Source organism: Buceros rhinoceros, unplaced genomic scaffold (genome assembly GCF_000710305.1).
Source record: "Buceros rhinoceros silvestris isolate BGI_N320 unplaced genomic scaffold, ASM71030v1 scaffold2559, whole genome shotgun sequence".
Lineage (NCBI taxonomy): Eukaryota > Metazoa > Chordata > Aves > Bucerotiformes > Bucerotidae > Buceros > Buceros rhinoceros.
The window spans coordinates 28,736-52,316 of record NW_010429604.1 but is presented as its reverse complement, the minus strand read 5'-3'; the positions used below and the strand labels follow the sequence as shown (position 1 = coordinate 52,316).

The 23,581-nt window shown below is 39.7% G+C and overlaps 1 protein-coding gene across 1 annotated transcript in view; it reads left to right on the top strand.

Annotated features, from left to right (window-relative positions):
• The window catches only part of SPAG17 (sperm associated antigen 17), a gene marked incomplete at its 5' end in the record, with an annotated part of 83,382 nt that overhangs the window by 58,978 nt on the left and 823 nt on the right, over positions 1 to 23,581 (top strand). The window contains 15 exons of the mRNA XM_010142680.1: positions 90 to 214; positions 1,261 to 1,391; positions 2,194 to 2,321; positions 2,696 to 2,878; positions 5,249 to 5,362; positions 7,529 to 7,574; positions 9,162 to 9,264; positions 9,707 to 9,760; positions 13,091 to 13,193; positions 13,825 to 13,921; positions 14,497 to 14,595; positions 16,483 to 16,634; positions 17,131 to 17,297; positions 20,382 to 20,442; positions 22,872 to 23,016. Coding sequence (XP_010140982.1) covers positions 90 to 214; positions 1,261 to 1,391; positions 2,194 to 2,321; positions 2,696 to 2,878; positions 5,249 to 5,362; positions 7,529 to 7,574; positions 9,162 to 9,264; positions 9,707 to 9,760; positions 13,091 to 13,193; positions 13,825 to 13,921; positions 14,497 to 14,595; positions 16,483 to 16,634; positions 17,131 to 17,297; positions 20,382 to 20,442; positions 22,872 to 23,016 — 1,708 coding nt within the window. The remainder of the gene's footprint in view (positions 1 to 89; positions 215 to 1,260; positions 1,392 to 2,193; positions 2,322 to 2,695; positions 2,879 to 5,248; positions 5,363 to 7,528; positions 7,575 to 9,161; positions 9,265 to 9,706; positions 9,761 to 13,090; positions 13,194 to 13,824; positions 13,922 to 14,496; positions 14,596 to 16,482; positions 16,635 to 17,130; positions 17,298 to 20,381; positions 20,443 to 22,871; positions 23,017 to 23,581) is intronic.

Sequence of the window (23,581 nt, the reverse complement as noted above, 5' to 3'; positions counted from 1 at the left end):
CCTGGGCTGGGTCATGTTACAGTTCAGCAGCAAGCTACTGTTTTAAATATATCATGTAACTGAAGTAATTTTATATAATTCTATTACAGGTCTTGGCTGATGGCAGCACATCTGTGAGTGTTCCTAGCACTAGCTCTGATAACAAGGAAAACAGTTCAGCATCAACACTCCCGAAAGTTAATGAACCTACCACTTATGATGAGCATATCCCCAGGTAAGCTGCACTAGATTCGTAGGTTTACCCTTTTTTTTCATTACAGCATATTTGTACAGAGTTTGTAGATTTGCACTTCCTTTGTTCAGTACTCTGTATTTGCACATTTATTGTCATCATCTTGGAGTTCTAGTTTCTCATCGTGTCATCACAGTACTTTTTCATGTTTGTCATCTAGAAAAGCCGATTTGAAAGCCATTGGATTTGGTGGGTTGACCTCGGCCAGCTGCCAAATGCCCACTCAGCTGCTCTCTCACTCCTCCTCCTCAACAGGACAAGGGAGGAAAATAAGATTCAAAAGGTTACAGGTCAAGATAAAATCAGGGAGATCACTTTCCAATTACCATCACAGGCAAAACAGATTCAGCTTGGGGAAAACTAATTAAATTCATTGCCAATTAAAATAGAGTTGGATGATGAGAAACAAAGATTAAAACTAAAACTCCTACCCGCACCCCTTCTTTTTCTCAGGCTCAACATTGCTGCCTCATTCCTGACCCCTCTACCTCCTCCCTATCCCAGCATCTCAGGGGTGGGAAGTTACGATCAGTCTGTAAGAGCTCCTCTCTGCTTCTTTCTCCTCACACTGTTCCCCTGCTTTATCACAGGTCCTTCACATGGACTGCAGTCCTTTTGGTTAAACCTTCTCCAGCATGTGCTCTCCACAGGCTGCAGTTCCTTCAGGAAATATCTGCCTTCACTGGTGTGGTCCTGTCCACAGGCTTCAAGGGAATATCTGCTCCAGTGCCTGGACCACCTTCTCCCCCTCCTCCTTCTCTGTCCTCAGTGTCTGCACAGCTGTTTCTTGTACTTTTTCCCTCAATTGTCATTGCCTTTGTGGCATTTTGCCGTTTCTCACACACACTTTCCCTGAGGCATCTTGGTTGAGGGCCTCAGCTGTGTCTTGTGGGGGATCTGTTGGAGCCGGCTGGGACCATCTGTCCAGCCCAGGGCAGACCCTGGCCTCTCATCACAGAGAGACCCCCACTGCCAACACCTTGCCTTCTATGCCAGATACAATCCGATGTGTGCGATTGGCTTTGTAGGTTCTTCATCATCTATGCGGATGGTTCTGGAACTGAGCTCCTGTGGAACAGAGATGTACACAAGTATCTTGCTGAAGCCTATAGTGATCCCACTGCTGCTGTCTTGCAGGATCCTGTAGAAGAACTTCCACGTAGGAAAATTTTATTTCTTTTCCGACAAACTAATAGCAGTAATTACAAAGGTGGAGTCAGAATTTCCGTTTCTTATTTGGACAGGAAAATTTGAAATGTTTTTCCCCATGTAGAGATGTGCCCGCACTTCTGGCAGCGAAGCATGGGGAAGAAGAAGCTTGTGGAAAACTCTGGAAAGCAGAGAATTATTTGAATGACGCTGTGAAGTGATAAGTGAACAAACAACTGACATAATTTGCAAAAACAATTACCAAATGCATAGATTCATTTATCATAGAAAAGCCTTTATTGTATTACAGTCTTCAGTGAAGACAATGATACTGTGATATTGACCTTAGTCTGGTTGTTGGAAGGGATTAATATATGTTATGAAGAAGCTGGGAAAATATGACTGAAATAAGGGATGCCAATAGTACATGGCACCAACCACCTCATAGTAGCAATACGTAAGTTTGCTTTTCCTTGTTTGAGATACTCCACACGCTATACAACTGAGCTGTTTCCCAAGACTCAAAGCAAGTGCCATAGACAGTCTGTTGTTAAACATGGTCTGAGTAATCTGAAGTTGTCCAGCTGTCCTATAATCACCTCAGTGATCCAAACTCATCCAACTATTTTATAATGACCTCAGTGATCCCATATTATCTGTAGCGATGAGTATCACATTTCTACACAGAGTTTTCCCACTTGATAATAAGGTTTTTTTATACTTAGGTAAGTATATTTTTCTGGAGGTTTGAGACACTTGTCCAGGATTTTTGGATTTGTATTGATTCTTACCAAAATGTGCCTTTGAACCAGATGTTTTGAGTATTACTATCCTCCGCCCTTTGGCTGAAGCCTCCCTCTGGGTAATGAAGAAAGAACCGGAGAGTATTGTTCCTCCAGATCTTCAGTCAAGGACCTGGGACACCTTTTCTTCTCTTGAGGTATAATTGTTTCAAAATTTTCTTTTGCTGCTTAAGCTATAGATATTTGTCACTGGGGAGGAAATGGAGCTCTAAACAATATGACATTAATAAGTCCAGTTTGTTAAGCAGGCAAATCAGGGGGCAGGCTGCATCAGGGAAAATGTAATCACCTTGGGCTTCTCCTGCTCTCAGTAAGGTGATACAGCAATTTTAACAGGAGTTCACCTTTCCAGATAAAAAAAAGTTTTAGAATAGATAAATCATGCCCAAGAATCTACTGACTATTGTCTCAACCTATGATGCTATAAGGAGAGGATGTGAGACACATGCTGGCAATGTTTGCATTTAGTCAGTCACTCTTTCTCTTTTTGCTTGTTCCTGTCTATGTTCAGATGAAGATCACAGATCCCTCAGTCAGAACACGTGGTTGGAGGGGTCTCTCCATTGGATCCAAAGAGCAGTCGGGTTTGCCAGGACTTGTACGAAAATGTCCTAATAAACTGCAAATCCGTCAGCTATTCCAGTATGAGCCACTCAGTGATGAACTAAGAGAAAAGCTGCAGCTTTCCCTCAAGGTAGTACAATTGCATTTATTCATTATTCCACTGAGTGATAGAGAACAGATTAATGGGGTGACATGGATTTGCACTCTATATGCCCAAGACAAAAATTCTGCTTCTTTTGAAGCACAATCAGTATTTCATACATGGGCAGATGCTCTAAGAAAAGAGTATTTCTGAAGCACTTCAATGGTTTTCTTTCATCACTTTTGGAACCTACTTTTCTGCACAAATATGTGGGATCTAGTCCAGACATCACAGATAATATGCTAACAATTCCTTTCTCTCAATATTGATATCTATTACTTCACTTCTACTTTGTGTAGGGTTTGTTTTCCTTCACAAAGCCTGAAAAACTTAAATCTATGAAGTTGTACAAGAATGTCTAACCCACCATAATTCTACATTTAATTTGGTGACCAGGTCACTGAGACACACTCTAGTTTTGATTATGTATTTGATTTCATAGATTGGTACAGAACATTTCCAGGTTCAAGTCTGAGTTCTGTCTCTCTGTCCATGTCTAGCAAATAGCTGTGTAGCCTGACAAAGTGTGTGTCCATCTGTCATGAGTGACTAGTTCCTGACAAGGTACAAGCTACAGCTCACATGCAAGTGTTCTGAGATGAAATCAGAAAGTTCTGTGGTTGATCCTTGTCACTAGCTTTATATTTATCAGTTTTAGTGTAAAACACTGATTTAATTCATATTGTGAAGATGCTCTTTGAAGGTATTTTGAAGATCTGGTTAGAGATCAGATCTGGTTAGAGACCAATTAGAGAATAAAAAAAATATGTGCTCTCTAATTTATTCATTTAATATATTTTGATGGTGGAATTGCAGACTGAATTTTAAAGTTAACAACATGAAATTTGTGAATGTATGTTGTAGCCAGTTAGATTTCTTTTTTCCCCCATGTTCCATAACAAAGAAGACATGCTTGCAATAGAAAACCACTGGCAGTTGTTCAGCCTTGGCATGTTTGGGACATGTCAGCCTATCAGAATTAAACTTTACTCTTTTACACTCTATACATATATAAAAATTATTCTTTGATTTGCATACTGATCTTTTAAAGGCACCATAATAAAAAAAGATTCCACACCAAAATTCCAAGGTAAATCTCTCCATTGACCAGATCAGATTGACCATTGAGAGAAGGAAGAATGCTGTTACATTGGGAAGGAAGAATTGCAATTATTGGCACTGAGAAAACATTTGTAATAGTTGTGTTAATGTGCAATGGAAGTATTCTCATTGCTCATAAATCAATATTTAATTCAGGATTTTTCCAGAAAGAGGTATCTTAAATCTTTAGCCAAATACTTTGTCAAAATTGAATCAAGATCTAAAGAAAAAGGTATTCTTCCTTTCTCCATCTCCTTTAAGATTTAAGAGATAAAAAGGAATTAAAAAGAACAGGAACCAGAAATGGATTGCTTCTGCAAACCTTGTCTATTGATAAAGCTCTGTACTGCACATGTTTTTCTAACAGAGCAGTGTTTTAAGACAATCTTCTGTAAGGACACTTTTCTTCCATCCAGCTGATCTTCTAAAGCATAAAGTAGTGTGGGAAATCAGAAGTCTTCTTTTCTGTAGCACTTAGTGTGATTCTGGCAAAGTAAACATCTGTCTAAAAACAGCTTCTGATTTTTTTTCTGAACCTGATTTTTCAATTATGATGTTGTAAATTTCCTTTTCGCTAGTAGGAGATCAAACAGGAGAGAAATACAGATCACAAAGAATGTTTGTTACAACACCTTTTATTCATTAAGCTGATCTTAATAATGTAATTTTATTATTCACAGCAGCTCTTTGCTCAACATATTCCTTTGTTCACTCACATAGCTTATGCAAACACTTGCATATTCACTTGTACTTGCCTGGCTGGTGCAACCATTGAAAGGTGAAACCTATCTGCCTACTAGAACAGGTGGTCACACTGATACACTAGGGGCATCTAGATTCTGTTGGGTGTTGTCCAAGTCACACAGTTCGTTATGGATTCTAATGTGTGCTACTGGACTGGTAGAGATTCAGCAGAGTCTTGGTGTCCTTAGTATATTAATTCTTGCAGGTTCAACAGTATCACTAATCTTCAGAGTTGATTAGTCCTTGGTAAGCTTTCACCTGTTACTTTCTCAGCATGTACTTCTCTCTTTGACCTGTTGGGTTTTTTAAAAACTATTTCTTCATCCAAACGTTTTAGCTATCTCTATAACCCATTCGCACAAATACACAGAAGGAGCCTTTGTGACATTGAGAAAAAGCATATACATCCATACAAACTCTTTATCTATGTGACCCTTAAGTCTACCTCTGCAAAGAAAACATCTGCATCTTTCTTGGTTTTTCTCACCAATATATATTCCTATTTTCCACCAGGAATATATAGTCAACATTTTAAAGCAGGAGAATGAGCTGGAAGATATGAAAGTAAAAGATCCGAGAACAGAAGAGGAAAAGGAGAATGCTGCAAGTCTCTTCCAACTGATTACGGTGAGAAAACACAATTTTAAATACAATTTTGAACTACTTTTTCCCAGCAAAACTGTTGTGTACATTGGAAGTGTCAGCCTTAAAACACATCATTATCCGTTAATAAAATAGCAAATGTGAGGATAGCACAGTGCCAGCTCTGCTGTACTTTAATGGTAAAACAGAGCCACACTCAACGTTGAGCTGAATGGCACTACTGCCATTTGGGGAAGCAATGCTCAAAACATTTGAAGAGTTTGGCTGTACGGAGTTATACATTTGCGAACACACGGGCCGGAATTACTGAAATGTGTACATCCCCCTACATTAGGATGAGAACGTTTCCCGTCTGTTTCTCGCTGCAGCGGGGAGACTTGTATTTCAACCACAGCCACCTCCATAGAGAGAGTTTAAACCCTGTTTTTGGGATAATCCAAAAACAATCTGGAGGAATGTTGTTGTTACTGCTGAGCAGCATTTAGATTGTTTTGGAAGATATACTCTGCTAATTTGCACAGATAATTAAAGCATGGGGAAAAAGAAGGAGGGGAATCGTTAATGGGAGAGGCGAGTAAATGGGAAAAGGAACAGTAGTAGTCAGGAAACTGATGAGTGGTAAACAAAGATCAGAAAAGTTTAAGCAGCGTAAGTGGGTGGAATGAATTAGGATAAATAAGAGAAACATTGCTTCCATCTTATGTAAAGAGTGATCAGTTTGCTCTATTTCAGTTCTTTAAATAATTTGTTTTCTACAGCTTCCTTTAGTTTAATACACGATGTGAATTCACTTGTTAGATTTTTAGTTGTTATTAACACTTTTTTAGTTTCATTTATGAAATACTTTCATTTCCACTTATTCAAATAACATGCATGTAGTGAATTCAAACATACTGAATTGAAAAATCTGGCATTTGAAAAATAAGAGCTAGCCATGTTAGTTTAAATATTCACTTCCAGATCATCTACCAACCTTTTTAAAGTGAGCGTATTCTCCCATACAAACATCAACTTAGCCCTAAGCCCTCCTTTTAAACCTTGTCTCAACATGCAAAAACGTTAGGAATGAGATCTTTCCAGTTTTAAATGTTGTTAATTTCCTTTTCCTAGCTTTTTGGATAGATCTCTAACTTTACTGGGTTTTTTTCCTGTACAAGCTTAAAAAAAAAAAAAAAAATGTAATTCTAGAATCTGTCTCTGAACTTCTTAGTCAAGTTAGCATTTTAATTTGCTGCAACTAATGCCTATTTGATACTGCAAACTTTTGTATATATTTTTTCCTCCGTACTTGCAAGTGACATACAAGTCTCAAAAAGAGAGTAGAGATCAGTATATAGTGAAAAAACAGGAAGGAGCTCTCAGCTTTTCTGGTGAGAGGAACATTGATCAGTAAATCCATCTGCCTCTGTCCTCTAGACAGACCTTTATTTGCTTTGATGAGATCCAGGTGCTGAATCAAAAATGCTGCTTGATTCCGATGAACTTGTCTAGTGACTAATTACTGTTGATTGTCCTCGCTACCATGAGGACGTTTCCTGGTACAGATTTCACATTGGACAGTTCTTTTCTGAACAGTAGATTCTCACTGTAAACCTGCTGTGACTTTGGAACAGTCTCACACTCCTCCCAAGTTTCGACTGTTCCTAGCTCTGTTACAACCTGGACTACTTGGTCACTGGAACTCTGGTTTCCAGTTAACTGCTTCAGGGACAGCATGGAAATGAAGGAAACAGCTTAGTTGAGAGTCTCGTGCCCGTTAAGCACTTTATTGTAAACCAGCCACAAGAGAGCTCTTCAGTAACAAAGCCTGCAAGTTCCTGAACGTGTTTCCTGTTTGACTTCATATTGTGACCATGAGTTTTAGATCCAGTTCAAATCCTTTGCAGAAAGATCTGAGTTTGATTATGAATTGGCTTAGTTGATTTAATAAGCAGCAATCATATAAATTACAAAGCCATCCATGAAGCAGTCATCAAGAAGGAAACAAATACTTGTTTAGACAAGGGAAATTATACTTAATTTCCTTTTTCACCAGCTTGTATTTTCTAACACACTGAAATACTTTCATTCTTGTAGTCATGTTCTGAGATGACAGATAACACTTATTTAGGATAAAAATGCTTTGAACATGATGCTGTTGCTGTGAGGTCTGTTTCTCACGTGGTCACAGTTATTCCTTCTTCATTCCAGTCCTTCCCTAACTGGGAGAAGTCATCTGAAGATCTCAATGACAGAGGTAATAAAAATTGAGTATCTATCTATCTCTTAAAATTTTAAAATACTGTGGTAAATTATAAAGTACTGTAGTATTATTTTTAAAGAAGGGACATAAAGGTGAATTTATCTATGTGCTGTGTATGTGCTTCTGTGTGATTTTCACAGGTGGTTAGAACTTGGTAGCATCAATGATTCAGTACCTCTGAAAAATAATTCCTGTGTTTGGGCATGTGTGTTTGGCATTTTGACTCACATTTCCACATGTATTGAGTTTTCTTATGTATAAGAACTATGACAGTATTTGGTTACTTTTATACAAGTATCAACTTTCAGATAAGTTTTTCAAAGAAAATAGATGAGTCCTGTTTATTTATTACACTTGAAAATCTGATCTCAATCAATGATGTGTTTTGGTTACATTAACCTTGCCTAAGGGAAAAGATAGAACAATGTATTAGCTTTCCCTTGTGAATTTCTGTTAAAGTTTTCATAAGATACTTGTTAACGTTTATTAGTTTTCAATGTGTACAAATAAAAGTTAAGACGTTTGCTTCCTTTAAATATCCAAATCCTTTTCCACAGAAAAATCCGTAGTATTCAATCTCAGAGTGATGCTAGCCTTTTCTGCCCTTCCTGCCTTGCCAAGAGTATTTCTGCTTGGCAAAAAAAGCACACTGTGCAAAGTAAATGGAAGCTGCTGCAACAAATGCTGGTTGTACAGTTTACTGATTTAAGTGGAAATGCAGTTTTAACGTAACAGTAATTAAGAAGATGGTGGGAAAGAAAAGCTCTTTTAAAGAGGTAAAACCAGAAAAAGCAGAAAAAGAAAAGTATGTTTTATGGTGAAAAAGCTGACCCTTAAGTTCTGAAGTTTGCGGTTACATAATCTCTGAAACACTAAGGATATTTTCACAGTCAAATGGGATTATATCTGTCAAATCTCCTCAGTTTTGCTACAGAAATTTGTTCTCAACTAAGGAAATTTCTTTGGACTCACAGTTTGGGTTCAAGGCATGAAGTAAGCCACATATTTTATAAAAGATTTCAGAGGACAGGGAACCTATTAAAGCCCCAGACAGTTTTTAATATGGAAAGACCCCCTTTCCTCCATTATACATATTGAACTAGTAGTTGATTCCATGAGAATGTTGATTATGGCTGCTTCACAGCCGCAAATAAGCACAACTTAAGAAAGATGAAAGTAATAAACATCCTTGAAAGCTGGAGATACAGACCTGGAATGTTGGTCCCCAGTCAGAAAATGGCTGAATCTCAGCAACTTTTCCTATTCGTAGGTATTTGATTTGTCTCTTGAAAAAATATATGAAATATTTCAGGAAATACAGGGTGGGGGTATGAACTGAATCTGTTTCTGGTGCGTTCTACATTGAATTGAATTAATATCTTATCTGTTAATGTTCTGAACTTGATTTTGGAATGAAGTTCTTTCAGCCTCTTGCCTCACAATAATAAGGAATCTGTTTGTTAGGTTTTCATCAAATGACAGAAAGATGCATTAAAAATATATCCTTTTATGTTTTTTAGTCATAACACTTAGCAATGTTTAGCAGAACTTGCACATTCAGTAACACTCTTTACCTTGCAGCTCACGTAACTGATCTGTATGAACAGGCAGTGGCTTCTCGTCACCAGTGTCACACAGAGGAGACAATCACAATCCAAAGAGGGGGCCAGCGGCAGAGGTTCAGGTGGGCCAGACCTGTGAGAACTAATGCAAATGTAAATAACACAAAGAATGGAACCAAGCACAGAGGCAAGGCGTGTGCTTCACTGTCACCGAGGACTGGGACCTCGATCTCTAGATACGTATCACAATGTTTTACTCACTTTTGCTAGATTATTTTGTACCTCTGTGCCTCTTCCTTTATCTGAAAGATATTTTAAAGTTTGTTGGAAAAGTTTGAGGGTTTCTTTGATTGAATAATATAATAAAAATGCAGATACGAGTGAAAGATTTTGTGCAAACGATAGAAGTCCCAAGTGAGGAGTCACCTGAGATGCTGACATGACATGCTCTCAAAAAGACCATTTTCTTTCCAGCGCTATCTTGCAAATATTTTTGTGCTTATAGAAGATAATGCTTGTTTTCTCATTTTCATTACTTTTTCTTTTGTGTTCCTGGTCATTCAGCCCAGAAGGAGTAACACCAGTGTCTAAGTGGCAGAGCAGACTAGAAGAGCACAGGTAATAATACTAATATGACAGGAAGTAATTTATTTTATAAGCCAACTTAAGTCTGCTTTTGGAAAGCACCGTGCCAGTCCAATGGTATGCTAGCAAATAATAGGATGCTTTCTGCAACAGAAATGCTGAATGGATGGCTTGAGTCTGTCTTACTTTTTTTCAAAACCTAGCAGTTTTACTGTTTAACATATGCTGTTGGAAACCAGACCTAAATGAGAAGCCTGTGTTCTGTTTTTTGGTTCTGCCACCAGCATGGAAAATCATTTATATTAGTATTTTCAAATGTTTTAGGTTAAGATTTGGTATTCCACAGATCCCAGCTGATTTTTCAAGTAGAACCCCAGACATGTCTATCATATGGTGGTGCTTCAAAGCTTCTCAAGGCGAAACTGTCTTAGCTCTCTCAGTCTCTTCAAATGAAAGACCCTCCAGGCCTTTAACCATCTTTGTGGTTTGTGTATCAAGGAGCTCAGAAACAGACACAGTACACACGTGGCTTCACCAGTGCTGAGTGAGAAGGGTAAGGTTTGCCTCTCAGGACCTACTGACAATGCTCCTCCTCAAGCAGCCCAGGATTCTGCTGGTGTTCTTTGATGCAAGGGCACATTGTTGATTCACGATCGATTTTGTGTCCGCCAGGACTCCTGAGTTGTCCTCTGCAGAACAGCTTTCCAGTGGTGGGCAGTGTGGCTTAAGTCCTTGATGAGGACCAAGTATTATGAATACGAGTATTCCTCCAGTTGTCTGAAGAAAGTCACATCTATCTCTTCTTCCTGATTGGCTGGTCTATAGCAGACACCCACAACACCGTCATCCATGTTGGTTTGCCCACTAATCCTAACATTTAAGCTCCCAGCTGGCTCATCACCCATCCCAAGCAGAGCTCCTTGCTTTCCAGCTGCTGTCTTACATGCAGGGCAACTTCTACTCCATGCCTTCTTGGCCTGCCCTTCCTAAAGAGCTTGTATCCATCCACCCAGCACTCCATTCATGTGGCCTATACTGCCGCTTCTCTGTGACACCAATGAGGTCATAGCCCCGTAAGTGCACTAAGACTTCTAATTCCTCCTGTTTGTAACCTGTGCTGCATGCAGCAGTGAATAGGCATTTCAGAAAGGCACCCAGCTGTGCCGATTGCCCAGAAAGGGTCTGAGAGCTTTCCTTGTGATGCCGTCCCGAAGGCATTTCCTTCATTACATGCAAATGCTTGGTGTGACCCCACTTCAGCCCAGTTTTGGGGATGTACCTTCTGTTCTCATCACTCCAGGCCCTTTGCTTACCTACCACATCTGCAGCTTCCTCACTTTATTGTTGAGGTTTCTTTCCCTCCCCACTTCATTGTGGAGTGCACTACAAACTGCAGGATATGCTCATGGTTTACACCTTGGAAATGCAGCTGCATTTCAGAGGACATTTTAAGAGGTAAAATGTGGACAGCAGGTAAACTGTTATAACTTAAAATTCAGAACCTTAATATTAGGTTCACCTTAAAAATCAGTGCCTTACTAAAACAAGACCTGTTTCACCACATTTGAACGTTCCACTTTGGGAATGACCTGTATTATAATTTCCTGTTTTTAAAGTATTTCTCAAGGGAGTTCTGAGGCAGGTGCTATAATCTTCAGATTGGAAGTGCTTTTACAGGAGGAAATGTGTGTGTGCGTGTGTGTGTATAAACGTAAAATTCTTTGTAAGACTGAAAGTTGTACTTAAGGCTGACACTCAATTTTAGTTCTAATCCCCTTGATTTCACTTGCTCTCAAATTTGTAAAAAATTATCCACTGCTGAATCGTGAAGCTGTTTGATGAGTTCAAGAAAAAGTCTATATAGATGCTTTGAAACAGCATATGTTGCTAAAGATGTACATTTCACAGTCAGATGAATTTTGTGAGAATTTCTGCTCAGGTGTAAATCAAAAGTCACTGCATTTCAATCTGCAGATATGTTAATTCATGAAAGTATTTGAAAAAAATAGAAGTAATCTCAAAGCCACTATTAATTGAGAGGAAAATATGACTTTTGGAAAGTAAATTTGCAGACTTTTATTCTATGGAGAGACATAATTATATCGCTGCATTATATACTTCCTTAGTATCACACAAAAACTTCTCATTTAAGCATTGTGCATTAAAACCATCATCACTTTCAATTCTAGAGGAAAGGGCTTTGTGAATCTGACAGAATGTCAAATTCCTTTGTGTTATTCAAGCAGGACTATTTAAATTTAAAGAACTAAAACCAGGTGTTTAATTTATTTTGAAATAGAAAACCTGATACGTGAACTAGTATTAACATAGAGAATGTTATCAGTAACATACATTCGTTCACAATGGAATTAAAATTACTACGGTGACAGCTATTTAGGTCATTCACTATTTCTTACATTAAACAATAATTTGAAATGGTGATTAGTATTATGATCAGAAACTTCTCACTTTTGTGAAAGGCTAAATAGCAGTTGAAAAATAAGTTCTCTTCTGTACTAGTTCTTAATTACTTTGTGACTTGCATGACAAAAAAACCTTTTATAATTTCAGGTTTATATTTTAATATAGCTTTTTTACACTGTTTTGCATACTATTTAAAGAATTACTTTAAATATATATATCAGAGTGGCCGGCACCCAAGAACATCGGGTGGAATTCTGGTTCTAAAGCCAGTGTCAAAATGCTCAGTGTGACTAAGAGTTCTAATTTCATAGCTGACATTAGACCCTGCAAGTCAGTGAAACTATAGGAGTATAAAACTGGACTAAAGCAAGCTGAAAACATAACTGGTCTTTACTTTGGGGAATCTTAACCTTCAGAAGTTTTCAACAGGTTTTTCTGAATCCATAGAGCCATCAAGTTTTTCTGTGATAAAATAAGGAAATCAGACAAATTTTGTGTTATAAATTGTAGCAATGCATCCAAAATACCAATTGTAAGATTTAAATGTCTGTTGGAAGGTTGTAAAGACACTATTGGACAGTCTCAGCCATATTCCACAAGATTTAGAGAACTGGGGCATGTTTTGAGGAAGATCTCGTTGTAGCAGCCAACTCACGGTCCATATGCATTTTGATCAGCCCCTCAATATATAACATATCCTCCATATATGAGGAGGACGTTGTCTGTGCACGCCAGACCAGCTTGTTCTTGGTCTACCACTGAGAAAATTTCTAATTACAAGAATATCACTCAATGTGATTAACTAGGAGGAAAAAATGCCACTTGACTTTATCAATTCCATTCCTCAATGTTTCGAATGTGATACTGAAAACCAGAGTGAACTCACTTATAATGCTTGTTTCTTTCTTTCCCTTTATAACAACATTAAAACTTACTTAGGAAAGAACTTGATGAAGAAAAGAAGTCCTTAATGGCAATAAGAAACAAAATAATTCCTCCATATTTTGAATCAGAATTCGGCAAGGAGTTTTTTCTAAAAAAGGTAATGTAGCAGGGAGCAGGATGAGTTTGCTAGGCCAGGTAGTTTCTGTCATAGTCCCATAAAGACAGTTGTGGGTTTACTTCTCAGCCTCAATTTATCTCAAGAAACCATTACAGAGGACAATCATGGCAGAATTAATACTAGGAATTATATACCTTTGTCAAAGGAAACATATATTAGAGTTGGTACATGTTTATTGAGTTCAAACTGTAGGTTCCTTACATAAACTCCGCAAAAAGTCTGAGAGCAGAAGCTGAACCTCAGGTCTTTTTACTTATCCCTCAAAAACCTCCCTCTGCTAACTAGAAGGGGAATGAGTAAACCTAACCCTCTTGGGTTAAAGGTGGCCTTGTGAACTTTCCTGTCATAATCTTACTTGATAAATGCTTTAAGTGCCAAAAAAATACTCAAAAAAGTACTTTAGAATCTGGGGTATACTTATATATATATATATCTTTTTTTATAGTTACCATTTTGGTTCTGTTTATTTGTTTTCTTTGCACCCCCTTTCTTTCTTTTTCTCTTTTTTTTGTTGGGGAGGGGGTGGTGCAGGACAAGTAATGGGGTGTATCTGCTGGGTTTTTTCTAAGTGTTTAGGGAGACCTAAGCCGTCTTTCTTACTTTTCTCTAGTTTCTTGATGTGGAAGCACTGTCTATGGAACTTCCTCCAGTTCAAACAACAGAAAGTGGGAATTTCCTTCTAGAGGTGATCAAAAAACCCAGTAGAGGTAATCTAGTCTGGCATCATTTTAGTATCTTCTTCCCTATTTTATCCAGTTGTCTCATTTCATACTGCAGTTAAAGATTACATTACAGTAAGATAACATTATCTGACCACATGTACGTGTTACAGCATGGAGAGAAATACTTCTGTTCAAAAAGCAGCCCTGACAGGTTACTGAAAGTGCATCGTGAGATTTAGTCACATAGAACAAAGAATTGTATCAGGAAAGCAGTCCTCCGTGGGGCTTTATCAGATACCTGTTAATCCCATATTTCTTCATTTTGCAATCACCATGTTGTGGAAGACCTGTGTTGGACTATCTGTTAGCTCTTTATGGCTTATTGCTCCGTTAGTTAGCCAGAGAACATGAAATGACTGATCACAAGATACACATTTTTGATCCCTGTTGCCCAGTGGAGCAGAATTTACCTAGCCTCTCATGGCTATGTAGAGAGCTTTCAAAGATGGTCTAAAATAAAGTGACAAAGACTTTGTGATTCTTTTTTTTTTCACACGTTTATAAAAATTGTAATGATTACAAAGAACAGCTGTCAGAGTATTCCATTATTTTCCTTTTAGCATCTGAACGTCTCAGTACCATGAGTGATTCCTCACCTTCACCTGGCCTTCTGCTGCAGGCTCATTCCAAACAAAACGAAGGTTCCAGCAGTGTAACAGGTAAAGCTGCCTTCCAGAATGTAGTTTAAATCAGGTTAATATCTATCTTATAACTCTTGACAAAATATTTACAATAGAAATTTAAATCCACCTATGTCTGTTCAGTATCATCTGCAAGACTGGCAGAAATGGAGAAAGGTATTAAACTAATGGGAGAGGTTCCTTCCTTCACCCTAGGAGACTGCTGTATCAACAGGGGAATGATGGGGATGGTAGAACTGCAGACAAAGCCAGGAAGTAATTTCTTTACTAAAATAGTGTACAAGCCATTTTTTTTTCTGTCCATTAAGGCCTGTAACAGAAGACTCTAGAACAGTTTGCTGTGGTTAAATGGTCTTTGCCATTTAAACATCCTTGTTCAGTTTTGCTTTCCTTCCTACATCTACTGTCATTCACCCTGTTTATGCATCTGCTTGTGGTGACAGCCATGGATGATCACCACTGGAGAACCACAAGTCTGCTTTAGTTAGCCCAGACTTTTGGTTTTCACATAATGCCACACCAGCTGAGCTTTGGCAGTGCACACTTGCAAAATCTATCCTTGGATCCCATAATTACAGCTTCCCTTCTCTCTTTTCTTTCCCTTCCACACATACTGATACCCTTTCTTTGTAGTGGAGCTCTGCAAGATCTGTTGCCTTCAAACTTCCTACATTTCCTCCGTTATTTATGCATAATCCATAGACCTTGTGGCAGATGTACTCATCTGTGCTTCCAGAGCCACAGGATAGGTAATGAATGAAACAGCAACTTGGGGGGGAGGGCATGTGTGGAGAGAGATGCAAAACTATGCTAATTTCTAATATCAAAGCATTAATGTTGCTTACCTTTAGGCAAAACAAGAAATGCTAGCGTTTTTCTTCTAATGTGCAAGCTTATCTTTTTTTTATAAGCTCTAGGCCATTTGCTGTGTAGATGGGAAGCCCCTCTCGACCACCTGCAGTTCTGTTGTCTGGAAATAGGAGGGGAATCTAGAGAAGATGCTGTCCTCAAATAACATTTCTGCCTCTTCATGAGGATTAACTGACCAGACTTAGCGTTCCAGCTAGACAGTGCCTGTAGTCCAAACTGAGAAAAAAATAATTCTCTTCTGTACAAAGTATTGATATAGAGGTTGACCCCTGGTCACCATGACCACCATTATTGCCTTTTGTTTTCCTGTCAGCGGTTATCAGACTTTACAGTAAACTGTATGAGTCCTAGGCTGTCAAGCAAAATAAGTTGTATTAGAATCTAAGTTGCTCTGGCCACCCCCGCTCTCAGTCTGTCTCCATTATGCAGTAGAACATAGCTCACAGATTAAAAGATAGCCAAGATAAACCAAGAGTCAGAAACATACAGCATTCATACATATAAATGAATTGTTGCATTCAAGACAACGAATCCTGCTCAGACACAAGGTTTCCTAGTTGGTTGTAGCTGGCGGAGCTGTACTGCTTTGGGGCCTGGGCTGGGATTTGTTGTTGTGTGGACGTACAGATTTGACTTGACCAGCCAGACATTATGCTGTGCAGACGTGCCTTTAGAATACTAACACCCTTGATTTAGTCCTTAGTACTTGAGGTTTTGTACCTCCCCTTCTGTTTTTAATCACTCACACAAGTGCTTATATCTTCACTGCAAGTTTCCACGGAGATGCTTCCAACTAATTAGTTCTAGTAATTACAGTACAACTTTACTTTTTAGTCAAGTTTTAATTACTTGCTACTCTTACAGGTTTCTTAATGCCTTTCTTGACCTCTTAAATAAAAATGAGACCAATTCTTCTGTCCTTGTGCTAATCAAATGCTTTCATAGAAAATGAAATTCTTATCTGAACAAGAACTTCAGGATTAGGCTGAATATGATGCTTAGTTTTTCATGCTTTTGGAAATCTTTCCGTTCCAGACCTAAACAAGGCTGCGAGATCACAAAAGACACCCTTTCAGTGCAAAGTTCAGAGTCTACTGGTGAATGCTGCAGGACAGCCAAGAAAAGAGAAAGTTAAATTACCGTCATCCCTTCAGGGGACAAAACCAAACTCCATACCAAATAAAAAGGTAAAATAACATATTTTTTGTTAATATTAATATCCTCTCAGTCACCTGTTTTGCATAAAATCTTGACCTCTGGAATTTGTTTACTTTGAAATTTGAATTTGATTTGAATTTGTTTACTGAAACACAGCAGTTGCAATTTATGTGTAAGTTTAATGGTAATTCTAAAAGTACCTTTCCTCTCAACTGCTAGGACAAAACTCATATGCCAAAAGCATAGTTCTGCACCAAGCACCCTCATGAAAGCTCTGATTTCCAAGAGCAGAGCTTTCCCCATACCCCCTGAGACATCTCAATGGCTTAATATGTCTGATAACACAAACCAGTATAAATTTGAGGACAATATTCAAAGGGCCTCTTCCGTTTTTACTCAGATTAGTACATCTTTTGAAATTCTTCAGGATCAGTGGACAGAAGTCAAATGTAGGTTAAGTAACTCTGAACCTAACTTGATGGCGACCAATTCTCTCTGTCTAATATTTTAATTCTGTTTGCAAAGATAGAAGATCCTGTCGCGGGAAAGGTCAACACATCTTCTCTTGCAACAAGACAGCATCTTAGTGGCTTCCACCTCATTCCACCCCGAGTGACACTTGGAGTGCTAAAAGAAGGCTGCACCTATGCAGCCACTGTTATCCTGAAGAATGTTGGTGTGAACTTCTCAAGGTTAGTCTAAATTTTTAGTACTTTGGTTTTTAACTGTCCAAATATGCATATGTTAAATGTCAACCTTCTGATCTGATTAATATAGCAAAATGTATATTTATATTTGGAATCATTTGGTAATGACTGAATGGATGATAGAGGAAATAGAGATAATACTAGAAATACTTTAGTGTTATTAGGAAGATGGAAAGCAGTAAGGAACAACAGGTCCTGTATGCATAGTCCTGGCCCATCACAGATGATAATAGTGGTTCTTATTGAAGTTCTCAGGTTCAGGGACCAAACTCTTTCATAGTAACCAGTATTACATTTGACTTTAGGAAATGTTGCTGGATGCTGCAAGTCAGACAAGCTAAATGGTCACAGCGGTGATTCAGGCAGACACGTCTTTAGCTGCACTGAGAAACAGCTCCAGTGATGACACTAGGAACAAGCAGAGTATGAGGATGAAATAAAGCTTTTATTTCCGGACACCTTTCCCCTACTCAGTGTCACCCCTGTCAGTGTGTGGGACAAAACAGAATTGCACTGTGTTCCAGTGGTGAGGATAAGTAAGTCCATTTCTAGGTTTGCAGTCCAGCAGATTGTCCCTTGCCCTGCATGACAAATCACAAGAAATTGTCATATTTAGCTAGCTGCAGTTTAAAGAATATATAAATACAGTAAGAAAATGCTTGATTGCTCATCCGTACTAGAATTCCCCTTCTGACTGACTGTACAGTATGTTCCTTCAGCGAATCCTGCACCAGCACAGTTCTGGTCGTTTTACTTCAGTGGCATTCAGACAAGGTGTCCTTATGACCCCTGTCCTCCCAGGTGCCATATATGTGACAGAGAGAGGGCAAAGTGTATTCCTCCCACTCAGTCTGCTCAACTGCGCTTGCCTTAGCTGTGCTGTACGTACCTTGCTTTTCAGCTTAAAGGAGAGACTGCAACAACAGTCTCTAAAGTCTTTACAGCTTCTGGGCATCCACCTAAGGTTTGTCACTTCAAAATAGCTTTATTTGAATGGTTATAATCCCCCCAGATGGTTTCCAGAATGGCAGTACATGGTAGAAAGCTTTAATTTCTGGTGGCTCAAAAACCCCAAAGCCAAAACCAAACTTTTAAAATTCCTGTGTTCTAAGATAGCTATTCCCACCAAAGTTTTCCAGTGTCAGCCTCTCACTCCCACCTATCCTCAAGTTACCTCCTGTAGCTGGAGGGGTTCTTGGTTTACTTAGCAGTTAACTGAAAGCTGCTGTTTAGGCCAATCTCATCCATTTGTCCTAATGGACAGTTACATACTGTTCTTTCAGAAACTTAGAGTAAGCCAGGCTTGGACCACTCCTGCTAGACCCACAGGTCCTAGGAGAGGGAGGCTAACTGAAAACATGGACATAAACATCCTACTGTCACATCTAAGTCATTCAAAAGCTGGTTTCTTTCCTTAGCACTGGTGATAAATAGTCCCTGATTTTTCCTGCAACTTTAGTACTAGTTAGGGAAAACAGTAAGGAGGGCATTAAATATTCTTGGCCTTGAGTGTGCAAGTCTCACAGCCCTGATGTGCTGCAGCTTCTGGATGCTGTTTCTTTGGAGCGCTCTTCACGTAAGCAAGCACCTGCTAAACTTCCTTTTTCTGGATGAAGATGACCTACACTTTGCTGTCTTTTTAAAAAGAGAGTTGAAAGAGGTTTAACAGTAACACTGTCTCAGCAGCCACAGCATCTCTTTACTATGGTACCACAGCACTAGAATGAAATAAACATTTATGACATTTGTCCCCTCCTGGGATCATCATGATCTCTTGTGAGTACTCAGCCAACGAGGCACTTCAGAAATCTGCTCAAGACCAGGTGAGAGAATACTGTACAGCTTCTTCCATCAGGATGGATAGCAGAGATTATTTTTTTCTTTTAATCAGTCTGTCTAGTTCAATATGTCCTCGGAGACATTTTTTCCTTTAATGCACATTTAAGCATCTCAGTGCATGCCATGATAAATCAGCAGGTCACATACCAACATCTCAAGATCTGCACATTACTCTTTTTTTTTTTTTTTTTTCCCCATGCTAGGGCACTTTATGTAGGCAATCAAGGAAAATCCCACCATGATTCTGATAAATCCAGCTTATCTTTTAAGCCTTTTACTTGATGCTTTGAGAGGAAAGCTAAGTGACTTAAGGCAGGGATATAGCCAATGGTGGGCAATTCTAAGCCATGTCTGTCTCACGTTGAAGGCAAAACTTCCCTGTGACAGAGTCAGTAGTTAACTATATGCCTTCCAAATTGTCCATACTATGGCCTGAACTTGTTGGGACCTCCTGACAAAAATCAAGTCCAGTTTCTCATAACAGCCATCACTCCAAGAAAGCGCAGGAATTGACAGGCAGTTTTCCTAAGATGGAGCCGTATACAAGGAATGCCTCTTCCACTGCCGCGCCTTTAACAGCTTCTGCTGCAAGTGCATGGTGGTAACTGGTCTTCAGGTGGAAGTGTAAAACATGGGATAAACAGCAGAGCTATGCTAAAAGAAGTGGTAATCTTTGCTCCAATGATCTTTAGAGATCTTAAGAGTAGAAGTTACATGCACAAAAGGGCTGCATAGATGTGAAACAGTGAGAAATGAAACTACTGCTTTATCAGATACTGTGAAATGAAAGAAGATTACCTTCATAAAACTTATACCACTATCATGCCTTCTGCAGTACAATCATATCAAAGGACATTAAATAAAGATTGAAGACTTACGGGTGTGCAACACACAGGTGTTTGCCAAGAAGATATAATTTGTACTTCAGCTTCCTTTGTGTATGCAGGCTTAGAATGCTGCTGTTTCACATTCTGTTGTAGGGACCAGGCACCGTAATGAGAGACCTTGGAGACTTACTTTGGACCACTGATCTGCCTTTTCGGTTATTTTTGTTAGAAACCTGAGGCTTGGCGAGAAGCCCAAGATGTACATTGTGATGAGAAGGATGAGCTAACAAATTCTGCTGTTGTTTGCACAAGCAGAGGAAGAGCAGACAGCCTGCTTTCCAGCAGTCCCTTCTGCCCGCCTCAAACAGTTTCTGGCAAACTGATTTTCTTCTCTTTTTGACAGGTTTCGGGTGAAGCAACCACCTCCACACACAGGACTGAAAGTGATGTACACGCCAGGACCTGTAGGTTACACAGAAGTTCTTTTAGTTTTTGCTAGACTCAGCTGGCCCTGAGGCCAGCTATGGGTCCTCTCGCACCAGCTCTCTGGGAATAGAGCTGGCAGGGTATATGATTTGCTTAGTTATTTGAAGTGACACTGCTTTCTACTGTCCCTCAGCTGCCTTCGACCAAGCACCCTGTGCACTCCGCATCTCTCAGAGCCTGTGCCAAAATGCACAGGGATAAACACATTAAGTTCAGAAAGCAGAGGGTCAAACACAGAGGTTAAAGAGAGCTTTTTTTTGAAGCAAATGGGATACTCTGCCACTACCTCTGAGTTTTCCCATCATTTAGGGTATTTGATGTATGTGCTCTATCTTATGCCTAGACTTTATCTCCTGTCCTGATACCTTCAAGAGTTGAACCTAGTAAACTCTTGCCTCAACCATTTCTTCTCCTGATTTGAACTGTTGTCCACCTTAAGTGTTTTATCTAGCAAAGCACCATACCATGTGGAATTGTCCCATTAAGTGGGAAGCTTTCCTGTTTCCTGCTTTTGTTCAGTCTCTCTCTGACCTGTGTATTGTATCTGAATAAATATTGTGCTGGGCAGTATTCCCACAACATTCAGGTAATAACCTTGCAATGCTTTTACAAACATGGAATCAGGAAGCAATGCCTTGTGCAAGGAGGCAGCGCCAGAATGCAAATTAAACCTCCTAGTCCAGAGCCCTAGCCACAACTCAGTAATTAAAATCATAGAGTAGATTGGGTTGGAAGGGACCTTTAAAGGTCATCTAGTCCAACCCCTTTGCTGTGAGCAGGGACATCTTCAACTAGATCAGGTTGCTTAGAGCTCTGTCAAATCTGATCATAAATGTTTCCAGCAGTGGAGCACCTACCTACCTGCACCTATCCGGGCAGCCTGTGCCAGTGTTTCACCACCCTCATTGTAAAAAATTTCTTCCTTATACCTAGTCTAAATCTCCCCTCTTTTAGTTTAAAAACATCATCCCTTGTCCTGTCGCAACAGGCCCCGCTAAAAAAGACTGTCCCCATCTTCTTTATAAGCCCCCTTAAAGTAGTGAAAGGCTGCCATAAGGTCTCCCCAGAGTCTTCTCCAGGCTGAACAACCCCAACTCTCTCAGCCTGTCCTCACAGCAGAGGTGTTCCAGCCCTCGGACCATTTTTGTGGCCCTCCTCTGGACCAGCTCCAACAGGTTCATGTCCTTCTTGTGCTGAGGACTCCAGAGCTGGACACGGTACTCCAGGTGAGGTCTCACCAGAGTGGAGCAGAGGGACAGAGTCACCTCCCTCAACCTGCTGGCCGCACTACTTTTGATGCAGCCCAGGATACAGAAGGCTGCAAGCACATATTGTTGGCTCATGTCCAGCTTTTCATTCACCAGTACGCCCAAGTGGTTCTTGGCAGGGCTGCTCCCAATCCCCTTGTCCCCTAGCCTGTATTGGTAGTGGCGATTGCCCCAGCCAGCTGCAGGACCTTGCACTTGGCCTCATGGAACCTCACGAGATTCACACAAGTCCACTTTTCCAACTTGCCCAGGTCCCTCTGGATGGCATCCCGTCCCTCTGGTGTGTCAACTGGACCGCCCACCTTGGTGTCACCTGCAAACTAGCTGAGGGTGCACTTGATCCCACTGTCTATGTCATTGATGAATATATCAAACAGCACTGGTCCCAGTACAGACCCCTGAGGGACACCATTTGTCACCGATCTCCATCTGGACATCAGGCCATTGACTACTACCTGCTGGCTGTGACCATCCAACCAATTTGTTATCCACCAAACAGTCCACCCACCAAATCCATATCCCTCCAATTTAGAGAGAAGGATATTGTCGTGGACCACGTCAAAGGCCTTACAGAAATCCAGATGGATGGCTGGAATAATTTCCATTCTATTTTCCTCTCTACACATCCCTATCTTTTGTATCTCCCTTTCCTCCCTACCTCTATATTCATTTTAAAGTAGAATATTACATTTCAGTTGGAAGGGACCTACAACAATCATGGTCCAACTGCCTGACCGCTTCATGACTAACCAGAAGTTAAAGCATGGTATTAAGGGATTTGTCCAAATGCCTTTTAAACATTGATAGGCACAGGGCATCAACCACCTCTTTTTTTGATTCTCTCCCAGTTGTTCCAATTCCTTTTTTCCCCTCTGGAACCTAAAAGAAAATTTAAGGGGGAAAAAATGCAAACATGTGGCAGTTTTCTTTCAAACTGTAATATGAAGAGACACTGTTTTGTGTACAGACCTTCCTAGTGAAACAGATACTGGGTAACTGGAAAGCACAGTCACGTGTGCTGGGCATTAAGTCTTTAATTTCATCAGATAACGCAGAACAAGAACCAGCTCCAAGTACTGCTGGAGGGGATTATGTATTAAACATGCACCTTACCTCAAGTAATCCTCTGTCTCTCCTAGGTGGCAGCAGGCTTGCAGGTTGAACTGGAGATAGAGATTTTTGCCACGGTAACTGGAGGGGAAGATACTGGTGGCCTTGAAGATTTTTCCCATGATATTGAAATATTAACAGAAACAGAGACTCTTCTCCTGCCTGTGAGAGCAAATATCCTTTGTTGTCTTCCCACACACGCCTTCTAGCATCAACCCTGGGGACTGTCCACCCGTCAGGAGCCTTAAGCATCGTTTCCAGTGCAGGCTGCTGAGGTAGCAAGCTTTACTGTCCTTTTCAGAAACACACAAATGGGTGTTTTCAAAAGCACAAATAATGAACAATTTTAAGATTCTGGCACCAAAAGCAATTTACACCAGAGGTTTTGAAAAGTGGGGAAAGGAAGAATGATAAGGTCAAAAAGATACGGTTTTAAAATAATAAATTAAAATAATAGGAACTCTTTTCCACAACCCTCAATGGAAATCCTTTATAACATTTTTTAACCTATGATAGCATAAGGCATAGCATGCCTCATGAGCAACAAAATCATGTATCATCTGGATACTAAACAGATAAATGAGACAATCCTTGTGTCAACAGAGAGGCAAGCACAGAAGTCCATGAATGCTGTCAGAAATTGGCCCAGTGTGGGTTCAGTGGGCTTTTCAGTTGTTTAATGGAGGACAGAGGGTAGAGTAAAAGAAAACAGCAAAGTCAAGAACTATTATTTCTCTTT